This window comes from Convolutriloba macropyga, chromosome 1, assembly GCF_964194025.1.
Source record: "Convolutriloba macropyga chromosome 1, txConMacr16.3, whole genome shotgun sequence".
Classification (NCBI taxonomy): domain Eukaryota; kingdom Metazoa; phylum Xenacoelomorpha; order Acoela; family Convolutidae; genus Convolutriloba; species Convolutriloba macropyga.
The window spans coordinates 17277375-17300771 of record NC_134468.1 but is presented as its reverse complement, the minus strand read 5'-3'; the positions used below and the strand labels follow the sequence as shown (position 1 = coordinate 17300771).

Genomic DNA, 23397 nt, shown 5'->3' with positions numbered 1-23397 from the left:
CTCGAAAATTTTTGTTGGTCATGTAGTAATTTTCAACTTTTTAATATCACAAGTTTTAGCAACTTTTTATAAAACAATTTTTGAAATTTTTTGAAATTTTTAGGTTTTTCTAGCCTCAAGAGCCAGGGAACTTCCTCTAGGGTTTGATAATATGTTACTGCATTGTTTATAGATGTAATGGAATGTTCTTCAAGAGTTTTATACGAGGAATTTAAGCAATTTTTTAAAAAATATTTGAAATTTTCAAATTTTTGCATTTTGTTCCAAATGTATGGATCTTTATGAGCCCATGAAACTATTTCAGGCTTGAAACAGGGATACCGGATATTGTCCTGAGACTATGAAATGGTTCTTAAGATATTATTATCTTGAATTTTAGCAAGATTGTTTTTCAAAATTTGGCTTTTCCAAAATTTTTCAATATTGTCATTTTGAGTTTAACGACCATTACTGGCCAACGAAACTTTTCTAGTCTCGGAGATGGGTTACTTGACAGATCTTTCAAGACTAGAAATGGTTTTGATTTTTTTTGTTGCGAAATTGAATTTTTTTTAATTTTGCCTTTTTCTGTTTTCATATGATTTGTTAGGGTTCTCTTCATTCTCTTTCTCGTTCCCGTTTTATCTCTCTCTCTCTCTCTCTCTCTCTCTCTCTCTCTCTCTTTGTTTATGACGCACATCAGCTGCTGTTATATGGCGTAATGTCATCATCTCTGATGCTCACTAACATTGAGTTATAGTAGAATTGTTTTTTTTATCATAAATGTCATAACAGGCACTTTTTAGGAAATCATTGTTAATTGATCTCAAAAGCAATTTGTAACAAATATAGCGCCCAGAGGTCACTAAACCGTGGCTAGCTGCTGACGAAGTCAACTGCTCGCCGGTCGTTTGAGAGCAATTCGCCCGACGTTAGTCGGTTATGTCTGTCAAATTTTTCTCAGTTTTTGTTTGTTATTTTTTGATTTAATGACTACAAAAAGTTTTTGCACACTGTCAGGGATCCTAATTATCTTTTACTTATAATTGAATGATTTTGTGTCGTTCAGTATTTGAAAATCTCCAAAATTTTTTTCATAAATGCAATGTTGAAAATTTTTGCCTATTTTCTTGCTACATATTGTTTCCAATCGTTTATCTTTGTCTCTACATTTTAAACTCTGCAAGAGGATAGCTATAAAATTTTGTGTTAAGTAAGGAAATGTAATTGTACTTCTACTACTTCAATTTTTTTATTTGGTTTTAACTTTCAAAAATGAAGAACTGGTCTTTTGTTTTTCATGTTTTACTTTCTGTCCTTATTCTCTGCATTCTACCATGTATCAGTCTTTCATTTTCCTGAGACTTTTAGTTCTGATCAGCTGCGCTTTCTACAGTTGTTAAAAATGCTTTTAGCCTTTTTCTTAGCTTTTTGTTCGCAATTGTTTTCATTTGACAGTGCAGCACTGATAATTTGCTTGAAATGCCTAAACATTTTGACTGAGAATTATTTTCTACGAATAATATTGAGGTCTTAGTTTGATTTCAAACGACTTTTTCCTTTGAATTATATTCTGTTTCTGTTGTCTTTTTTAAATTTATTTGAAGGTTTTTCAACTATTTTGCTGATTTTGTCATTTTAGGATTTTTGGCCCATTATATTGTTCATTGAATTTATTGGAAATTGAATCAAAATCTCACGGCTGTAGGCTCTTTTTACTCTAAATGATAAGAGTTTCTTTCGCTACAAAGTTGTCTTTCTATGCAATTTTCAATTAAATTGAGAAATTTTAAAACAATTTTTGCTCATTTCTCTTCTTCAAAAAGATAACTTGTTTTCTTTGCATGAATCAACGGTTTTCGTTTTTATGTGTACTTGTACTACAGGAAAAATAAATTGATTTTTCCTAATTTCTCATGTTAACTTTTTCTGGCAAAATTTTCGTTCTTAGACTTAAGACTGTTGTTTTCTCTGCATTGATGCCTTCGGAATAGAGATAATAGCTTTTTGAAAAACCAGTTTTTTGGAGGATATGACTTCGAGTCTTCCGGCTATGTTTTTGATTTCGTCGTCAAGATTTTGGTTACGACCATATGACGTCACATTTTTTTCAAATCTGCTTTTGTTCATTCGTTCATGCAATTTCAACTGAATTGCGTGCGTGACGTCATTTTTCACTCTTGTTTGATCGATTTTTTCTGTTCATTTGCGTGATAAAGAGTTTGGTAATGCGTGATTTACCTCGCTCTCAAAAATAACTTACTGACTCTAAACTGACTTTTATTTAATTTAATTCAAAGAGATAATGTCAGGTGAGTGCGGGTCACCCAAAATGAGGGTCATTGGAGAGCAGCTAAAAGAAGCAGCAATAACTTATACGGATTCCTAATCAAAATATAACATCTCAGAATTTAACAAAAAGAAATTTATCTTTGGTCTGTTTCTGTTACTGTCTTTTTGAGACTGCAGCTCTACGAAGCTATTGCTTCTGTTTTCTGGCAATCTGCCAGCTATGTTCTTCGTATTTAAAGTGGTCGGATAAAATTAATGCGCGGATTTGATTTGAATAGTTTTGACTTATTATGAGACAATTATTTAGCGCCCTTTGGGTGAGTTTGATATGCAACGTCGTATTCATATTTTAAAGTTTACTCACACATTCAATGTCTCGATTTTGGGAGAATGACATTGTTTTGAATGAGAGTATGGCATTTCGAGGACTCGGGTGTGAGTGACAAGATTTTGTAGGGTCTTTCAACGCGTACAGCACAGGAGCGAACAGCAGAACAGGAGAAAATAGAGCGAAGAAGACAGCAAGCATTCCACACCCACATCAACTTGGATCTCTTGGAGTGTGTGTACCTGGTAAGTGCAATGCTCCTCGAGATACCATATATGGCATGTCACGAGGGAGATACAAAAAGAAGAATGATCAGCAAGAGCTTCCACAACCAGCTGAAGCAAAGTGAGCGTCAACCACTACCGGGACCTCCCGAGAACATGCACGAACATGTCATTGCGGCTGCCAAGGCCATGCGCATGGGCGAATGGAGGAAGTGTTATGGTTATATCGTGAACGCTAAAATGAATTCACGTGTCTGGGATCTGTTTCCAAGGCCAGAGTCAGTAAAGCTGATCTTGAAAAGGTAATGAGTTCCACAAGCGATTATTTTTTTGCTTGAAACGGTGTACCTTTTTTCGGAGATCTTTTTACTTTTCCAAGAATACTTATGCAAAAAAAGTTCCATTGAGCTCTGAGTCTTCGTCTACATTTGTTTGTGGCTGAAACTCTTCAGGTTTATTTAGCACATCATACTCATTGTGGATTTGTTTGATAGGAAAATACAAGAGGAATCTCTGCGTGCCTACCTGTTCACATTTGGAAGCAAGTTCTCCACAATATCTCTGGATAACCTGGCACAGTTGTTCGAGCTGGAGAAACACACTGTTCACTCTATTGTGTCCAAACTCATCATCACTGAAGAACTTCAGGTTATTGGACAAAATTTTCGTACTTCTCCGTTTCAGAAAAATTTGGTCTAGTCAACAACCGCGAAACGATAGCGAGGGCGTTATTGGTCCCATTGTTATTTGCTCTCAAACAAAGTTTATTAATTGCTCTTGAACGCAGTTCATAGCAATTATAGTAAACGTGTGTGTCTTTTTTTATGCAAAATTTTCGCTTGACGGTTTTGACTTTTCGAGTGACTTTTACGCCCTTGACTTTTTGCATTTCGCGTGATCTAAAATTCTCTCTCAATCACAATTTCAAGCAGCTGAACTCAATTGGCGGCAATTTAATACTAAAAGTCAAATAAAAAATGCGCCGAAACTGGTGTCATTTTCTTACTTTAAATCTTAATAGTGGTATATGTTAACCTCTAATGTGGTTATTTGAAGCCCACTATAGAACTTCTTAGTCCCATTTAGGCTACCCCTCCCCCTCCCCCACCGACTGAAGCAGGCTGCAATTGATTAGAGCTCCCACTAGTCGTTCAAGAGCAATTCTTCCGACGTTTAGTCGGTTATGTTTAATAGCCGCGTCAGCAATTCCAGGCGGCTTTTATTGTGCTTCTAATTTTTTTTTATCGTCTAACAGATTTTTGTTTCGTCTTACCCTGACTTCTTGGAATTGACTTTTGCAATGACCTCAGTGACTTCTACTGCTTTGCAGTTAAAATTTGTGTCCTTGACGTCATTTCTGCTTTTAGGTCAATTACGTGACTTACCTCACTCAAAAAACTGACTTCTGAATTCACTTATGGAACATTTACTAATTAAAGGTCAATAGTGTTCATCTAAGTAGTGCCAAACTTATAATATGCCCTAATTCTTGAGTATTAGAGTCTGGTCAATCTGCATCTTATTTCTTTAGTTGTGTCAATTCATGGTAGGCCACAAGCGTCTATCGCGGCTATTTTCCAGCAATCTGCCGGCTGTGTTTTCAATTATATTAGTCATGCAGTCTTGTAGCGATTTTTTTTGCTTGAGCGATTTTTCTCTGGCCCTTTTGACTTGGAGGGCAGTTAATTCTCTTAGACCCCCATGCGTTTTTTTAGCGGTTGTGTTGTTACGTTAAATTTAAAACAGAAATGGGCATGTAGAACCAAGTGTTTATCATAGCTGTAAGCTGAGCGGAGTTATATTGCGGTGCTCTTGGTTTTCCGTTTCGTCGTCTGATGCTCTTTTACCTTTGTTCACACAGCAAAGCTGAAATTTTCTGAATTACTACTAAGTCAGAAATTTTCTGAATTACTCGGAAGTTTACTACTAAATGTTAAATCAAATGATAGTTGAGATAATTTCTTTAATTACAATTGCGAAGCTCTAAGCTGCGCGTAGATATATTGTAGTGTTCCTGGCTTTTACAATTCAAAGGATTTGGAGGGTTTTGGGACGCTGTCTTTTTAAAACCTGTTCACGCAATTCCTAATTGCTCTCAAACGAAGTTTGTGGCAATTATACTACTCCTATGTTCTTTTTACGCAATTTTTCGCTTGGCCGAATTTTAGTCATAGGCTTTTGACTTTTGTCTTCAAAAACGGGTTAGGCAGGTAAAACTCCTGAGGGCATTAATGTACTTCGTTCCTTACAGCTCACTAGTCTTGTATGTACACCTCACTAGTCTTCTGCTCACACGTATGCAGTTCAGCGAAGCAGTCTGATACCTGATACATAAATTCATGGCGTGAAAGGCGGTTGGAGTTTGACACTCCCCAGCGATTCATGGTTTAAAGGGCGATCATTGCCCCCCCCCCCCCCCCCGCTTTTATTTTATCATTGCCATCTGAGGCTAGCCGCCCTGTGCTTGAGCTAGCTAGCTACAAACAAAGCCAAACTCTCAACTGTGATTAGAGAGCAAGTCATTCGACGTTAGAAGGATTATGTTCAAACTTAGGTCTTATCGGGTTATTGTAATTCAATCATTTTTAAACTTTCTGTGCTATTGGAATGAAGTGGGAACTTTAAATAAGCAACCTCCTCAAGATGAAAAATGGAAATTGTGGGAGTATTTTTTAATAGCCAATCTTGCTCCGAAAATGTTTTAAGCGCGTTTTTTATGGGTAAAACAGGAAGCTGAAACCTGAAGAGCAAAATATAAACGTTGTTCAAAACTTTTGTTTCGAATAGCAAATATACGTCTGGGTGGACTGACCAGATTACTTGGAATTTTTCTATCATATCACTGAAGAATCATGTGCATTACAGCTGGTAATTTTAGGCTTCTTGGGACGAGCCGAGTAACTGCATAGTGGCACACAGAAGTGACCCATCTTCAGTGCAGAAGCTGTGCAATCAATTGAGTGAGAAATTGAACCATCTGGTGGAGAGCAACGAGCGGCTGCTGGAGGCCATGGGCAACAAGAACATGCACTATATGTTTCAAAGCTCAGGCAGAGACCACAATAGAGACAACAAGGGAGACAGGAACCAAGACTCGAGAGGGGAGGGGGGCAATAGAGGGAATAAAGGAGGTGATCGTCAGAACAATCGACAGCACAGACCCATGTTCAATTAAGCATGGGAATGATGAAATAAGTCTGCAAGGCAATCATAGATATCAATATGAGCCGGATCGATGTCAATTTGGAAGCAAGCATCCTGAAGTGCTGTTAGAAAGCATCGAAATTAGTGGTGAAGTACTCGCTAGTGAAAACACCGAATTACTTGACAATGATTTTAGTATTATGAACTATGACTGTGATGATAATTTGCTATTTGAAAGCAATGCGACCTCGACTTGTGATTTTGTGACTTTGAAAATGGGACTCTGTTTTCGTGGTAATGAGTTATTTAATTTGATATCCTTAATCTTCGTATTCTTGAGGTTAATATGCTTGCTTGCTGTTGGTGCATTTCATTCCAGAGGTGGTTTCCAAAGTCGGCACAAATTTTTCCATCAATCTTGAAGCCATGACAATGATTTGGATATCGATTATCGGTCATTCTCAGATGTTGGCAAGAAACCACCTCCGCTGTGAAAAGCGCGCTGGTTGATATTTTGCTTTTCATGCATTGAATTCACATAATGTAAACCAAAATATTTTTGTGCCTCAGAACCGGTGCATGACACAAAATTCCAATGGCAGCAAGCACCGTTGTTGTCTGAAAACATTTGAGCCCCGAGGTAAATTTAAGTTAGACTTTGAAGGAGCCGAAACAAATGTGGTCTGCAGTTAAAGCGTCTGCTTTGAGACTTCAATTCACGTTGCCTTTGTTTAGACTCTACCTATCTCAAGGGCCAGAGAGGGTCCACTTTTACACTAATGAAAAGTGCTTCGGGTTTGGAAAGTTGGGAATGATTTGAATTTGCAGTTTGTAAAGACTTCGTATTATTTTAAAGAATATTTGCATAAAACTAGTGTAGCTAAGAATCGGATTTGTGCTTACTTAAAGTATTAGAATTTGAGGACAGGCTTCAAACTGGCAGACCTAATATATGTGTGTATAAAATGTTGCTACTATATAAAGAAAATTTGTTGCACTGATAAGAAAGAAACGTTGAATGAAAGCGTAGACTTCGAAACTTGAATAGTTTGTGTTCATAGTGCTGGAACAAGTCCTTTTAGACATAAAGTGGGAGAAGGAAAGTTATGGTCTTAGGTAAAAGAGATTTATTTAACACTGTTCGTGTGGAATTAGAGCCACAATTTAATCTGACCTCGCTTATGATTGGACAAACTCACTTTTGAGTATGTCACACCATGTAACCCATGGAAGCCCGGAAAGCCGAAAAACCCAATTAGCTAAAAGAATTTTGGGTTGAGATAAAAGGCAACATTCTGCTTTATTGTCAGTCAAAGTGGAGCAATATTGTTGGAGTTTTTATAAATTATAGCGAAACGTCTGCCGTTCTCTATGAAGTTACATATAGTTGGTACAAAATTTCGGAAGCCGTAATATGCTCCGGGAACCCATTAAAACGCTTTAACTCACATGCAAATTAAGCCCAATTGTTAAACCAGCTGCGCGTATTACTAGCAGGGAAAGCTTTCTCGTGTTGAGTTTTGCCCAACTTGATTTTATCGCTAAACTCGGCTACCTGCTGAAACTAAAACCATAAGTGGCCAACATTAGTGGTCGAGTTAGTATTAGCATTGTGATACTAGTAACAGTTAAGTTGAGTTACTGGCTGCCTTAAGCAGTAGAAACTGCATTGAACAAATGATCAGCTGCGGTTAAACATTGACTCGTGCTGGGCCCAGAGGAATGGCGCTTTCCGCACGTATTTGAGTCTATTACAGTGTGACAGGAGAACGCCAGCCAAGAAGAACAACAGCTGTGTTGAGTAGTAGTCAATCTGATTGATTCTACCAGGATCAACTTCTCAAGTACCAACTCAACAGGTAAGTGCTGAATGTTTCTCCAAGATACAACCGAAGAAGGCGCTACGTGCCCGGTAAAAGTTGAATACTCCGTTAAAGGTAACACTCGCTTATTAAGATCCGGATCTCGGCCGAAATTAATAGCAACAATTTGGTGGTCGCGTGCGACACGAATCGACGAAACTTATCTGCTTTGGAAATTTTTTGCGGTTTCTGACTACAATTAAATTCAACCTGCTTCAAGACATTTTTAAAAAGAATTGCATAGGTTAAATTGCTTTGAACGCCCAATTGAGTAGATCTCAATAAGATGTTATAGGATATGAAGCTTCTACTATTGACAGATACCTTCAGAAAAGAGACAAGATTTTGGAGGGTTTTAAGTCGTGGAATATCGGTTTCTTGGACTGCTGATTAGTTCTGATTTAATATGAAGTCAATATGAAGAAATGGGTAAAATAAGTTGTTAAACCTTGAAAGTTCTGCTGTTTAATGTAGACTTACTAGTTGTTTCAATAAGTAAAAACGTCTGCCATGAGCGTTCAGAACAAAGATCCTGATAATGCACTTTCAAGAAAAATGGAACACGAAGTTTTTAATTAACATCTGCTTGGGCCCCTTAAGCCCACCAAGGACGGACTGGTGAATTCTATATTTCATTCGTATAAACAAAAAAATGCAGAAAAATCCTTCAAGGAAAAATACGAATGATTTGGGATCCTGCGAAATTTAGATTTAAATTTTAAATTGTTCAAAGTAACAAAATAGATCCAATAGTTCTGAAAATTCAAAAGTTATTTTTTTCATGAATCTGTATCTCCAACTAAGTCTCCTTGACGGGATTTAGAAAGGTTTAAAATAGAATTACTAGAAATCACAGATTTTCACTAGGTCTCAATACCGGTTCACTCGAACGAAAAAGTATTTCGCTTCATGTGCAATCTATGTGCAATGAGTCCATTCTAATCAGAAAACAAAAACAAGGAGGCTCAGTAATGTGCGGTTGCTTTTACTGTTCCGATCCCGCTTATCCACAATTTTGGCTGAATTGTTTATCAAATGAGGAAGAGATAAACATTTCAAAAAATCTTAATTGGTCTGCGAATGAAAAATTGCTTCTAACTCAAGTCATTTAGAAAGATAAAAAATGCCACATTAGTGGGCCGAAGAGACTCGTCATTATTAGGACTGCGAGACAAGATAAACAGAATAATCAAATAGCAACATCAAACATGCATCCAAAACTATATCTATTTTTTACAGCAAAATTATAGATAATAACAAAATCAAAATAGCGTCAAATATTTCTTAAACCAAACAAAATAATTTGTACTTCACTGGAAAAATTATGGGACGACTCCATGATGAGACTCAGTTACAACTAGAGAAAAATAGTTGAAGACAGCAAAAAAAAAAAAACGTTTTTAAAACCAATAATTTCAAATAATGAAAACCATTAGATATCATTTGAAAATTTAAGTAGGTTAATACTCATTCACAACTCAATATAAAGACAATGATAATTGTCATTATTGAGAATATGTCCTACTTCTACGAAAACAAACGACAAATTCGGACGACAAAAACAAAGATTCGTTGATTTTTGTAAGAAAACGGTGTCGAAGCCGGTACAAATATTATACATTCGGTAAAAATTAAGATATAATCAATTGCTCGTTCTTTGGACACCAATAATGAGATATGTGACCTCTGAAAATTGAGACTTGGTAACAGTTTTTATGAAGAGAAACAATGAGAAGTTCAAAATTACATTTGTATCTTTCCATAAAGACATTGGCTAGTAACCAAAACTAATAAATAGGTTCGGTTTTTTTTCTAAAAAAAAGCCTTTTAATCTGTCATTATTAAGAATTTGTCATACATCTGCCAAAAGAACGATAAATAGACAAAAATGAAAATACAAAAAAGTGTTTTTTTCGAAAAACCTGTTGCGAAAATACGTCAAAACAATAAGCAATGCATTAAGAACATTGGATATTTCAATTGTGCCTTTCCTCAACGACAGCTTTGTGTTTTGTGACCTATTGTTAATGAAACTAGGTTACAACTAGACAAAACACAGCTAATTGCAGATTTAATAAACATTTAAAGAAATTTGACAATTTTTTTGTTGCTAAAAGATGAAGATTTTTAGCCAATAACTCAAAGCAGTAAATGCGTTCCTTTGTTCTTCGATAGGAGGCAGTTAAAACTTGCAGCTATCCAGAAGCCATATTTCCTCTACAAAAGGAACGACAAACAAAGTCCAAATTTTACTTAACAATTTGCGTAAAGCCTTCACGGAGGTCATTCAAAAATGCGATGTACTAAAAACATTCGATGTTTTTTTTGCTTTTCATCAACAAGATTGATTTGATATGCACCTTTACTTATTGAAGCAGGTGCCAAGTAGACAAAAAGAACAGCAAAATACAAATTTAAAAGATACGTCTATACATATTTGTTAAAGTTCGACGTCATGAAAAACTAGCTATCAACTGAAATCAGTACCTTTTTAGGTTCCTTTGTTATTCCATAAGATGCCGCTATGAGCTATATTTGACCGACCAGAATTTGTGAAATCACTATAGAAAAACAACAACGAGGCAAATAAAATTCCATCACTTGATGACTGTCGGAGCAGTTAAAAATCTAATTTCTACATCGAAACATTCATTCGTTCAATTGTGTCTTGCTTTGAAGTGCCAATAATGTGAAAATGTGAGACAAGACCTAACAAAATTGTGACAAGAAAAGAAAAAGAACCTCAATGATGGAAAAATGTCCAAAAATCAATTTTTTGGAAAACTTATGGAAGCAGAACAACCCTTACTTAAAGCGTAAAACTGCAGTAAATTATGAACTTTAATCCATTAGAAACAGGATGCAACCTGTTTTGGTTAACCACAAGCTGCGAGTTGGCAAAAAAGGGAATAAAGTAGTAAAGCTCAATAATCGTTCGTTTATTTTAAAAATATATTTTAAAATTGAATCCGAAAATTTTGATTACAATGCGGATTTTTCTTTTGAGTTAGGACCTTAAGGAACATTTATTAGACCAAAACTAGTCTTGCTCTTTGCGTTCGTCTATCAGAAAAAACTATTATCATGGCTTTGGGTAATGTGATAAAAGTCAACAATATATCAAAAAATGATGCCTTTTGCATAATTATCGAGATAAATTAGCACAAAAACCCGGCACTATTATAGTCCAAGCACACCCTTAAAGCATTCACAATGAAAACTAGCTATCTTTGGAGTTAACAATGATTTCGTCAGCAGTTTTATGGAGTGCTAATCTGACTAATGAAAACGAAGTGTACTAAAGAAGCTTTTGCCATTTTTGATGGAAAAAATGCTGTATTTTGAAAATATTGGCCAAAAACTTGATTCAAGCAGTTCAACGTTATTTTGCTTTTAGAGGTAAAACTAACAACACTATATTTACCAATTTGAACATATTTTTTAAGCAAAATTGATTAAAAAAAATTGCGTAAAACTCTGGAAAATGTGAACAATAAGAACGAAAGTCAGTCAAATGTTAACAAAACTTTAAACCTCGATAGCTCTGGGGAGAAACGAAATTCGAAAAAATCTTTATAGTTATATATGCTAAGCTGGACGGACTTTTAAATGGTACCACTAGCAAACCTGTTTGATAATTATATCGATCGGCCTAAATTGACAGAACATTAAAACCTATGGATCAATTATTTAGTTCAATTAAAATTGAATAAAGGTCATTTAAAAATGAACTTACACTTTCGTTATTTAACACTTAACACTTTTGGGTATAATAAGCGATTGTGTTTTTTCTATGTACGCCATTTTTTAAAATTTACCGGCTGAATTCATCATAATCAGAGTTCTAATCAAATTATCATTCTAAAATGTGTTTCCAATTCCTATTTTAATTAGTAGAGTAATCATTAGAGTAAACAGTGAAGAAGCAAAAATTGCTTCAATAATACTAAATCTTATAGACCTTATCTTTTCCTTGAGGATATTCAGAAACAAAAAATTTCCTTCAAGAATCAATTCAGTTTCTCGTGGGTTTTCCAGTTGTGTCATTTTGTGGTTCTGCGTAACATGTCGATCAGCCAAAATTGGCTCAACAAAAAGTCTGGTTGGTATAAAACTAATTTTGGAGCGTTAGAACAGTAATATCTATAAATGATGTGATAATCGTTTTCTGTCTCGGTTTATTTTAAGATTTCCAAAAATTGACTAATTGATCTCTTCCTGCTAAAACAAAGCTTTTCCGAATTAGGAAAATTTTGCAGAAAATCTTCTATTTTCGAAACCAGGTTTTACTTAATAAATCAATCACATACTTTAATGTCATTTGCCGTTGTTGACTCATGTATCTTAAGTCTAAGAAATAATAGAATTTTTTAACAAGAACAATCGACGTTTTATCGCTAGTTGTAAGCCTGGTGGTGGTCACGTTTGTATTCTTGCATCCAGAAGCTGATATGCTTGAATACTTGCTACATGTACAAAAATTTCAAATTATTTCAACAGTGTCTTTTAAACAAGATCTACGTTTTGAATTAAAGTGGACTTAAAAATTGGCTCATAACTGAATTATTTTGCACCAAATTTAATGCCGATGATGCACAATTGTTGCATCATATAAAACAAACTCTTAGATTTTAGAGGAGTGTCATCAAGCAATAATGCAACTTCATAAGTTGACCATTAAGCCACAATGGTAATGAGTCTCATGGTATTTTGGGGTCAAGGAGTTGCTGACCAATTTCTTTTGTCATAATATTTTAGGAGACGAGTCAACTCCAGTCAGGTCGCTCATGACAAAGCTGAATTAATAGGGTCTTATATCAGTTGCCTTGTATTATGAGTTCCAATAACTTATGTTCTATAGGCTGGAATTATAAGTGATCTGATAAGACTAGCGTTGAATGACCAGGCACTTCCTGTTTCTATATTGTCTTCTTGTGTTGTTGTTTAGTAGCAGTGATTGGAGATGCGTGGTGGAGTAGGGAGTCAGCAGGCACACGTGCCCGAGGTGTTCCACCACACGGAGCAGAGAGGCAACAACCCCTCGGATAGGGTCAATGTGACAACCTACGTGTTCCAGACGAACAGAGGAAACCACAGCAGACCTCAACTTAGAAGCATGACTCCACAGCCCACTGCTACATACTACACGGAAGAGGTACCACGTCATCAGCGATAGGTCATTTGATTCTGATGAAGTCAGAGTTATTTTCGAGTTTTAATCGAGAACAGCTTTTTTCCGATTCTAGAGTTTTCTAGTGACTTCTGCGTAGTCACGTTAGTTTTCTTATGCACGCATTTTGCCTATTTTAAAATGCTGAAAGTTTATGGAATTCAACATATGGGTCAGTACATGAACTTCTGGCATTTTAACTTCTGGCGCTGCAGACTTTCAAGTTTTGGCTTTTATGTCTACTGATGACTTTTTTGGTTTATATCTTTCATTATATTCAAAAGCTGGAAATTGAATAGTTGCATAAACACAATTTTAAAATTTATTCCAGACTGGAGAACAAAGTGATCCATTTTTCATGTATTACTGTGTTTTAGCGTCTCCCCGTAAGAGACAAGAGTTTCGGCCGACATCCCAGTGGTAGGGCGTCCAACTACCCTCAGCCATACAACTCACTCTCCCCTCCAGCCACTCATCAACACAAGGTGTTCAGTCCCCCAGGAGCTGGTCCTGCTCCTACCCAGTACCACTTTGTGCCGGACGCCGACAGCGTTGATGATAGCCACCTTCAATCGGTGCAGGCGTCTAAAGCTGTATTTGAACGCAAATCTTGGAGAGATCACATAAAACAAAAAGCGCCAGCTCCCACAACTCGCTATCACCGATTCACAAACCGAAGTATGACATCGTCTGCACCGCCAGCTCCCGGAAGATACGAGTTCCGAGTGAGACCCTCTATTGAGCAGCAGAAATATGGCAACTATGAAGTATACAGGGCAGTTAGTGGCACAGCTCCTATGACCTTGGAGCTTAGTCCAACCCAGCATGCTCCAAAAGCTCCTCCGCCCAGGTACGTCTCGACATCTCATCACGCCCCTGGATCGTCGAGCCATGGACATCCAAAGAGTCAAATAGGAAAAAGTGCTACCTTGCCTGTGTACCAGCGAGTCGTTCCACGTGATCAACTGGCTGGAGTCCAGAATGGGTATCCTAGCAGTCATCGACAAGGTTTGACTCCCAACGAGAACGAGACCCCAGCCTGGTATGGATCTCTGAGACACAACCCATCCTCTACTCCCGCTTATAACCAGCAGCACTCGGGTGGGTATGGGTCCCTTCCACGAGGGGCTAGCAGAGGGGGTGCCCCTCCCCCAATGATGGACAGCAGGCAGTATTCGAGACCCAGTGATAGCAGCAGCGTCTTCTCACCTGTCCGAGAACCCCCCAATCATCTGCAGAAGCTTGACATGCCCCATTACAAGACAGTCGTGGTGAGATTTCCAAACTAATTCGTGTGTTCGCACTTAAGCTTCACTATATTGAGTACTGACAAATTTTGAACAGCTGCCGATTTATTGGAAATAGGGTGAAATTGCAAACCAATCATGAATTTGTTGACGTCATTAATCGAATGTAACATGTGTCTTATGTAACATAGATTTGCAATATGAATACGCACATGATAGCTTTAGTTTTTTTTTCATTTTCCTTATTTATTTAGCTGAGAAAGAAATGAAATGGATAAAAATAGACGCGTGAGTTAAAATTGAGTGGCTTTAAGGATCGGCCGGTGTTCATTAATTGTAATAATACGACACACTCACTGTTTACTACTATTTCTCAAGCTTTATTTAATTTATTTACCCGAATATGACAAAGACCTAACTTTCGTTTCATATTTAGACTTATTTCAGCTTAAGTTTCAGTAGATGCACTCTGAAAAAACAACTAAAAATCATGAGATTCCATTTTGTACTACAAGTTGGTCATGGCTGATCTTTCTCGTCTATCTTGCTAAGATCTTGATTCTTGATGCTCATGTAAAGATCTTACATTAAGTTTGTGATCTCAAGATCATACGGAAGTTCATACACATGATTGATGTTCCACACAATGTTTTCGTAGTAAGTGTCATGTCAAGATCTCGGCAAGATTTACCCTATTTTAGTATGTTTCTTATCGAGGAGTATCAAGTTTTGTTTTGCAGGTAAAAATATTGCCTTCTAATTTATTCGATTGCCCTGTTGCTCGAGTATTTTGCTGTTCTCTATTTGAATTCCCTGTCGAAGAAAGTTAACAATGATCAAGTTATTTTTTGAAGCAGTTTTGCTCTCTGACAAGGTGAAAAAGAGAGGTGAAAAAAAAACCGTGTAAATGGCCTTCATGGCGCACTCTAGCGTAACCCTGACATCTAAATTTATTTTCTTACTGAGCTGTAAAAAAATAGATTTTGACATTTACGGTGACTAAAAATTTTGCATTCTACTTAAATTATGAACATTTGCAAAGAACATTAATTAGTGAAGAAAACAAAAATGGACTCTTGTTGATCGTTTTTGTTTGCACCTTTAAGAAAAAGGATGACATGCTTGTTTAAGAAGGTGACACAAAAGTTTTTTTTTGCTCCAATTTGCCATAAAACAGGAGCTAGGAACTATACGAGCATATGCCAACTCAGTTGCCGACCACCAATATATTTTTGAACTGACACAGAAGTAGGTTTAATGAAAATTTTCAGCTTTTTAAGCAACCATTGAATAGATCTTCTTTCTATATTCGTTTTGTTTGGAGGAAAACTTGGCTTGGTTTTTTTTCACTTCATGGCTTTTCTGTATTCAAATACTAAGTAGTTAGGATATGCAATAGAAAATTAGGTATCTTGGCTCTAATAACTCCAATTATTATATTTTGTCTCCGAAGAAGTTGAGTGCATTCGAATTTTGTTCCAGCCAAAATAGAAGAGAGGCAAGACAAACTATGGAAAAACTCCTGAACTTTAGTTATTTTTAACATGAATAGAAATCGGCATGCTAATTGTTTTTGTTCAGAAGCTGTACAACAGATCCTGTATGAATATGTCTGTACTTTTTTTCGAAATACGCAATTAGCTTAAACAAACCGAGTCAGCTCAATTGGCTTTCATTCATTTTTAACTATTTTTTCGATGAAAACAAAATTTCCCATGAACTTATAGCTTTTTTTACAGAAATCTTTATACCATTTTTGTTACAGAAATCTTTAATGCAGTTATCGTTTTTAAGTATGATTGCATGCGTTAAATATTTAATTGTATATGCAACAAACTCTTTAATTGCTCTTGAACGAAGTTCATAGCAATTATTGTCAACGTGTGTCTTTTTTCTTATGCAAAATTTTCGCACAATTTTGACTTTTCGAGTGAATTTACGCCCTTGACTTTTTGCGTTTTGCGTGATCTAAAATTCTCTCTCAATCACAATTTCAAGCAGATGAACTCAATTGGCGGCAATTTAATACTAAAAGTCAAATGAAAAGTGCACCGAAACTGGAGCCATTTTTCGCTTTAAATCTTAATAGTGGTATATCTTAACCTCTAATGTGGTTATTTGAAGCCCACTATTGAACTTCTTAGTCCCATTTAGGCTCCCCCTCCTCCCCCCCCCCCCCGACTGAACCAGGCTGCAATTGATTAGAGCTCCCACTAGTCGTTCGAGAGCAATTCTTCCAACGTTTAGTCGGTTATGTTTAGTTATCTTCTAAGTTAAAATGACTGATGAAGATGCGGTACTATGTTCTTTTCACATAATTACACCTGCATACAATTATATCAATTTAACCCCTCTTTAATTCGCATTTATTGAATAGGTTGACCTATTTATTACATTTTGTTATGAAAATTAAACACATCAAGTCCTTCAGATGATTTTTTGTAGTTTTTATATAAACGCGCAACATTATTCAACCTTATGTACTTTTTCAAAAATCGGCATCTTCATCGGGTTCTTCATCATATAAGATTCTGAAGGTTGTTGAGCACAGTTTTGCAATTCTGATACTTTAAGACTCCCACTCACAAATGAAGATCTCCGATTTCGAAATATTAAAAAGTAAGGTTTTGCTTCCTATTTTCCCTATTTTATGTTGACTGTGATTAGCCAATTTGCGGCATTTTAGTTTGACAGAAGCAATGGTTAGTAAATAGTACAAACAAATCAATTGTTCGATAGTTGATTGCCTCTGGATGCTGTTTTTGTATTTTTGCTGCTCTTCTTGCTGTCAAATCTTTTCATAACGGAGATCTTTCTTAAAAAAGAAAGATTTACCTGTGATTGCAGTCAGAACCTTGAAAATTATAATTTTTGGTCCAACCGCTTATGGAGTTTTAGGACTATGTTTGAAGACTTTGTTCAAATGCATATATGAGGATATGATCTTATGATAACAATTCTTATGCGTTTTCTGTTTTTATTCCATTATTTAGCATTTGAAAAGTCGAAACTTTGTGTACCAATGCGCGTTACCGTTTATTTTTTTAATTCTTTATTACGTAATCAACTCCAATACTGTTAAAATCAAGGAATGGCATGGAAATTTCTCAACAGCATATAGGTAACTCCAAAAGCAAAACTGGTCGATAAAATATTTGGTTAATAGGTTAATGATTAATTTGTTTTTAGCAAAAGTCTGCGTATAAAACGGCTCCCCGGACGTATATAATCAAGACAAGGACTCGTCGGTTCTTCTCTTCTTGTCCTCGAGTATTTACTACCACCTCCACTTCGTCTTCTCGTAATGCGGTTGGTCGTCATCGCTACAATCAAACATGTCCCAAACAAGTTCATTTCCTGCTATTTCAGAATTCATTGAGACAGCTTTTAAATGTATATTACACTAATGCTTTTTGACGTATCATATTATTAATGGATTGGAACGAGGCCAAGTGAAACCATCAGTAACGGTCTCGAAAACCAGTTTTCTGGTGTGCATTATCTGTGCGCGGTTTTTGTGACAGATTTTATTTCCGATCTATAATTGGGTGGTTTTATTGGACAGCTATTGGTCAATAATCTTATATTTTTGGTCAGAATGATCTCAGATGTCTGCAAAATAACTAAAATTGTCACTGCAGCTATCTTTTGTTTTGGTGCAACAGCTTAATTTTAAATACATGCTACTAACACTTGTTTATCGTACTCTTTGCATTGAGAAAATTTATTATCACCTGTTCCGGAGAGCTTGAATTTGTACCCTTATGAATAAATTACATACCCTAGGGTGAGTAAAATTGGATATAGATATTGCGCTACAAAATGTACACGTTTGTAATTTTTTGTGTATTGGGGCCTTTTCTGGGCGATACATAGTCACATTAGTTCACTTTCCAGCAGTATTTATAATAGTGAAAAATCAATGCGTAACCATGTATAACCGTGACTGTCAATTTCGTCGTCCGTTTTGACGAATAGCGCAACCGATTTCCTTAGTTAAATTGCCGACAAAATTTGTCAATTAGCCTGAAATTTGTCGCTCGAAGTTCTTTTATAGTTACTTACGACTTAATTCGAGGATTTATAATTCAAAAACTGTCGTAGGAGTCATTTCGGGGTAAGTACAAATCAACAAATTTTCTTGTAAATCCACGGTGTTTTGTTAGAGATTTCTGTACAATTAATCATCAATTAGAATTTTTTATATCTGTCAGATTGTCACATTTTGAGGATATTATATACTTTAACCGTGACAAGAGTGAAGTTGTGGACAAAAATGGGACTGATAGCAACAACCGTGGCTAATAGCGACTTAATATTGTTTATAAGTTTCGAGCTAATTCAAAAATAGGAATCGTAGATAATATGTTAACAATGTGTCAACCAGATAATCATGAATGAGACCCTTATTGATGACTAATTGCGCAGAAGTTGCTGGAAAATCAAATTGAAGATTTAAAAAAAACCATTTGCAAATTCGCACTTGCCCGAATCATGGCTCCTGCGACAATTTTTTTAGCCTAAAAGTCTCCAAATTGGGTCTCGAGTAATCGGATCATTTCCGTTTGTGCTCCCCCCAGCTTAGTGTGAGCATATTATTTGCCCTCCCCAGACGCACGTGTCATATTTGTTCCGACCCCCACTTCACTGGGGAGGGAGGAACTATATACTCAACTGGGTTTTTTTTGTTCAGTCAATTTTGGCCGATCGATATATTCATCGTAGAGAATTGTGAGTGGTATCATTAAAAAGCCCGTCCAGCGTAGAATACGGAATTAAAAAGATTTTTTCGAGTTTCGTTTTTTACAGGGAGTTATCGAGGTTTAAAGTTTTGTGAACATTGGACTGTTTTTGTTCACATTTTCAGTAATTTTTGCTAAAATTTGGCACAATTTCGCTAATATAATTTAAAATAAGTTAAAATGTTAACGGCAGAGTGTTGTTGTTACCGTTAGAGATAGAAGAGCGTTGCTGAATTGTTTGATTGAAGTTTTGTATGCCTAAAATTTTTGATAATTTTTTCAAAAATCAAACTTTTTTCATCAAAAATGGCACAAAATATGCTTTTTTGGTCCACTTTGTTAAAGTTTGCCAGATATAGTGACCTTGAAACCTTGACACAGACTCTCTAATCTCAAAATAAGCGCTAGCTGAAAATAGGCGCCACATGAAAGTCTTCTGGAAATAAAACTGCAGTTTTTTGCAGATTTAACTCGATAATTATACAAAAATGCATCGTTGTTTTTTTTAATATTTGAAGAATTCCACTCAACAATGGGTCTAAATCGCAAACACTTGGAACATCTGGTCAGTTTGCTGGTTGCGCTAAAATCAGGGAGAGGTTCGATAACATCATGAATTTTTAGAATCAGAGACTTTTGGTTTTTATTTTGATGCTGCCTTTTTTCAAAATATTCTGCTTTCGTTTTTTTTTGTTAATTACTGACAATTTTTTTTTAATTCACGGCTCCTTTAATGAGAGCTCTAATTTACGTAATTTTGAGGCCAAATGTAGAAACCGTTTGTTTTCAGAGAAACCAAAAGGTTTTTATGGCTTTGAGGAAGAGTTTTAGTCAAATTTAACTGAATTCTTGTCTTTTGCCCTCAATTGTTTTTCTTTTGGCAGTCTGATTTTTAAGTTTAACCACTCGGAGATCTAGTATTTTTCCTCAAGAGGTATAGGTGAACGTTTTCTTTTCATTTGGGCGTTACCTAATGTCTCGTATGTTATTGAATGTATTTGTTTTAAGGAAATTTCTGTGCTTTTTTGAACTTGTCGGTTTTTTATATTTTTTTGGTCAACATTTTGCTTTTTCTCAGTAAGTACAGGCCAACCTTTCTTTCTTATAGAAGAAAAACTAATTTTATGGCCGATTATTTTAACAGAAGGTTTTCTTGCTTTTGGTACTGCAAGTTTTCATACAAAATTTTCTGAATTTTGTGCATAATAGCCCATTTTTGCTGTTGTTTTTGTTTCTTTTGTAAATTGTCACATTATTCAACACTCTAACTGAAAAAAATTTAAGAACATTTGAAACTGAACGCATTTTTTGTTTTCCTAACATATGGTTTCAAGGGCTGCGACACCGTTCTCTTGCAGAAATTAGTAGAGTTTTTTTATTGCCCTTTATTTGTTGTTAATTTTTGTTGTCATATACCAAATATTGTGTAATTAAAGGTCTCAGAGGCCAACTACAGATAAAGAAATGAACTTAATAACTGATATCGGTAAATACCTTATGGTTGTTTTGACTTTCGAATTAAAAAAAAGAGTGATAGTGTTCTTCAACTTTTTGTTGTGGTTTGCGATTTTTTTCGTATTTTACAATGTTGTATCCTTTTCGTAAATTAGCCTGATTATTGAGGGCTTTTTTAAAGTTTCATTGAATCAAACAAAAATTTGTCTGTTATTTAAACGTTTTAAATGATGTCTTCAGGGCTTAGACAATTTGTTTCAGAAGAATTTTGTGAAGTTTGGATACTTTTCAGTTTTTGTGGTTCTTTTTGTTGTCATTTTGTGATAGTCGTTTTACAAAAAAACTTTATGATGATCAAAGGAAACGCAAATGAAGATGTTATATTCTCGCAGTTAATATCTTATAAATTTAATGGCTTCAAAACTGTGGTTTTGTAAACTTGTTTGTGAAATTTATTAGTTCAGCTTGTATTTAATGTTATTTTTATAGTCTTATGGTTTAGTCTCAATAATAACAGTCGCAATTAGCGTTCCGATTAGTTGCAAGAGAAACGGTCTACTCTTTTGAACGCTTTTGTTGCCTATGAATTTTGTAATTATTTGTTTTTAATAAAAAAGAGAGATTTTTGAGATCTGCCAATTTTATTTGTGTTAAATTGTAGCTAAGCATCGCTATGTACAATTCACATCATTTATCTATTGAAAAACAATCTGCTCTCTATAATGGTATGATTTTCTTCGAATGGTTTTTCTTCTTAGAACAACCAGTTTTCATAAAACCGATTTTCGTGACTTTTGCTTATATGCCCCTTTTTTGTAGGTTTTTGTTTTCTTTCACAGTATCACAATAGTGGGCGTCATTTGATTTACAATGGTGCCAACTGTAAAAAATGCAAACTACTTTTTTTATTGTTTTTAGTGATCAGCTTAAAAATTATTGATTTGGGGGGACATCGTTTTCGTGCATAATTTTTTGTGCAATTGTTTTGTATTTGCGTGTATTTGTCGTTCTTTTTGTATTCTTATGACATATCCTGTATAATGAAAGGCTTCAGTCGCTCTCTATTGAGTTATAAAAGACTCTCTCAATGTTTTCATTTGATGCGTAATGTTTCTAATCAGTTCGAATATAATTCTTTTTTTTTTTTAAAAAAAAAGCAATGTTTGAATAAACTTTGCTCCTTTTGCTCATTTCTAGTCGACTTGTTGCCAAGTCGCATTGAGGAAAAGTCCTATATTTTGTTCCAAAAAGTGCTGGTTAATCTTCTTATTATAAATTTTATCTGATGCCATTTCGATTTGATTATTAGTGGTTTTCAAAAAATGGACAAGGAGGTTTGGTCGTAATTAATATTTGTTACTATTTGATTTTTATTGCCGTCTTTTCTGGGAGTCATATTATGGTAGCCACAGATCTCATAGGCCCTCTAGAGTAGATTATTTTATTCTTTTAGTAGTTTGTTGAACGATATGTTGATATGTTAATTTTGTTTATATCTTCCTCATTTGGTAGACAATTAAGTGAAAAATGTAGATGAGCGGGGTCGGAACTTAATTTGCTATCGCACATTACCGAGCCGCCTTGTTTTACATAATGATTACTATGTTATTACACAGGCTCTGTGACTCTTCATTTAGCATTTTAAGCTAAATGAAGAGTGTTCCGATATTGAGGCAAATTCGAGCTAGTTTTTCCTTGTCCAAACAGATGCTTACATTTCTGATCTTAAAATTGAGTACTGAAAACGCTGACTTTTTGGAGGATAAAAGGGCAATCGAGAACATTTACGCGATAAAAGTACAATTTTTGCTACTAATGAGTGGTTAACCATTCGAGTGACCAAATGCTGCGTATTTTGTGCAATGAAAAGAAGTTTTACTTTCGATTTACTGTTGGAAATTATGTTTTGTTCAAAATTCATTTAAAGTGCTTCGGTGGCGGTTGTTAGCTCAGTTTAGTGTAGCCTTGTAATTTAACTCCCCTGCAACCATTCCCCAGCTTTTAATTGAGGTACTTTGTAATGTCTATGAGAGAAACAACATTCACAGTTACCAGCTTAAAACCCATGAATGTACAACTTTCTGGACCAGAGCACACTTCGCGTTTTTATCATTAGAAGAACAAAATAAATTTTATCATTAGAGGCGACATAACATGTTAAATCCTACAGGTTGTTGATAGATCAATTTGTCTTTTACTGTTTCAGGCACAGCCATACGTGAGTGCGAATGCGTTGAAGCAGAGCGTGACCAATGCAGCCGCACACAAACAGTCCCACGGGGGACTTCTCAAACCCAGCAGTGGCACCTACCCCTCCTCCCACCACTTCGACAACCAGACACCCCATCATGCTTACCACTACTACTAACAACCCCCTTTACCCCCGTAACTCGCGTTGTGGAAGAACCCCTTCGCCATACGGGTCATTGGATGGATACGTTTTAGATGTTGAGATTGCACTGCACAACCAATATTCGTGATTAACATTGAATGATGAACAACATTTGTGCATATTTTGGACCACGACGGCTGGTAACGTCTGATCAAAATAATCTGTTGTTAGTAGCTTGGCTTGTGTAACCAATCTCTAGCTCAGCCCCTATAGAGTTGAAAATGCAGAAAACAAACCTACAATTGCTCTTATCTTTAAAATTGGTAATATTGAAGGCCTGTTTCTTTATCTAAAGGCATCGAAAACAAAAAATTATACTTCGTTCTCTAACTAAGTTTCTCAAAATTTTTAAATGAAAAATTGATGATTTCGAGTAATTTTGTCTTCAGCGTTCTATGCTTGAAATTTTGTCGTAATTTAATGTTGTATTTATATAAAAGTTACTGTATGACTCGTTAGAGCATGCATAGATAAAGAAACACGGCTTTACTTTACAAAATTAGTTTCAAAAACTCATAAAGACAGAAGTGTAGTTACGTGTGTGGTTTTCATTTTTTTAGTC

General features: G+C 35.6%; 2 protein-coding genes across 4 annotated transcripts in view; both read left to right on the top strand.

Annotated features, from left to right (window-relative positions):
- LOC142335829 (eukaryotic translation initiation factor 3 subunit C-like) overlaps positions 1–6521 on the top strand; it is a 137829-nt gene extending 131308 nt beyond the window's left edge. The window contains exons 12-14 of the mRNA XM_075384160.1: positions 2728–3125; positions 3318–3471; positions 5702–6521. Coding sequence (XP_075240275.1) covers positions 2728–3125; positions 3318–3471; positions 5702–5998 — 849 coding nt within the window. The 3' untranslated portion in view covers positions 5999–6521. The remainder of the gene's footprint in view (positions 1–2727; positions 3126–3317; positions 3472–5701) is intronic.
- An 861-nt stretch (positions 6522–7382) lies between these two features.
- LOC142346234 (uncharacterized) lies at positions 7383–23059 on the top strand. Of its 3 annotated transcripts, none has more exons than XM_075398758.1 (5): positions 7383–7826; positions 12781–12984; positions 13377–14270; positions 17436–17555; positions 22650–23059. In XM_075398758.1, the coding sequence occupies exons 2-5, from the start codon at positions 12793–12795 to the stop codon at positions 22809–22811; spliced, it is 1368 nt and encodes a 455-aa protein (XP_075254873.1). In that variant the 5' UTR covers positions 7383–7826; positions 12781–12792; the 3' UTR covers positions 22812–23059. The 3 variants fall into 3 exon arrangements, with proteins under 3 accessions (XP_075254873.1, XP_075254867.1, XP_075254881.1); XM_075398752.1 differs by having other exon boundaries at positions 7388–7826; positions 12778–12984; XM_075398766.1 differs by lacking the exon at positions 17436–17555 and having other exon boundaries at positions 7410–7826; positions 12778–12984.
- Positions 23060–23397: the final 338 nt, after the last annotated feature.

Excerpts from the sequence above, each read along its gene's own strand:
- LOC142346234 (XM_075398758.1), top strand. The coding sequence starts at position 12,793 with ATGCGTGGTGGAGTAGGGAGTCAGCAGGCACACGTGCCCGAGGTGTTC. Across the intron at positions 14,271-17,435 it reads CCCATTACAAGACAGTCGTG|CAAAAGTCTGCGTATAAAAC; the intron begins GTGAGATTTCCA and ends ATTTGTTTTTAG. Across the intron at positions 17,556-22,649 it reads CTTCGTCTTCTCGTAATGCG|GCACAGCCATACGTGAGTGC; the intron begins GTTGGTCGTCAT and ends TTACTGTTTCAG.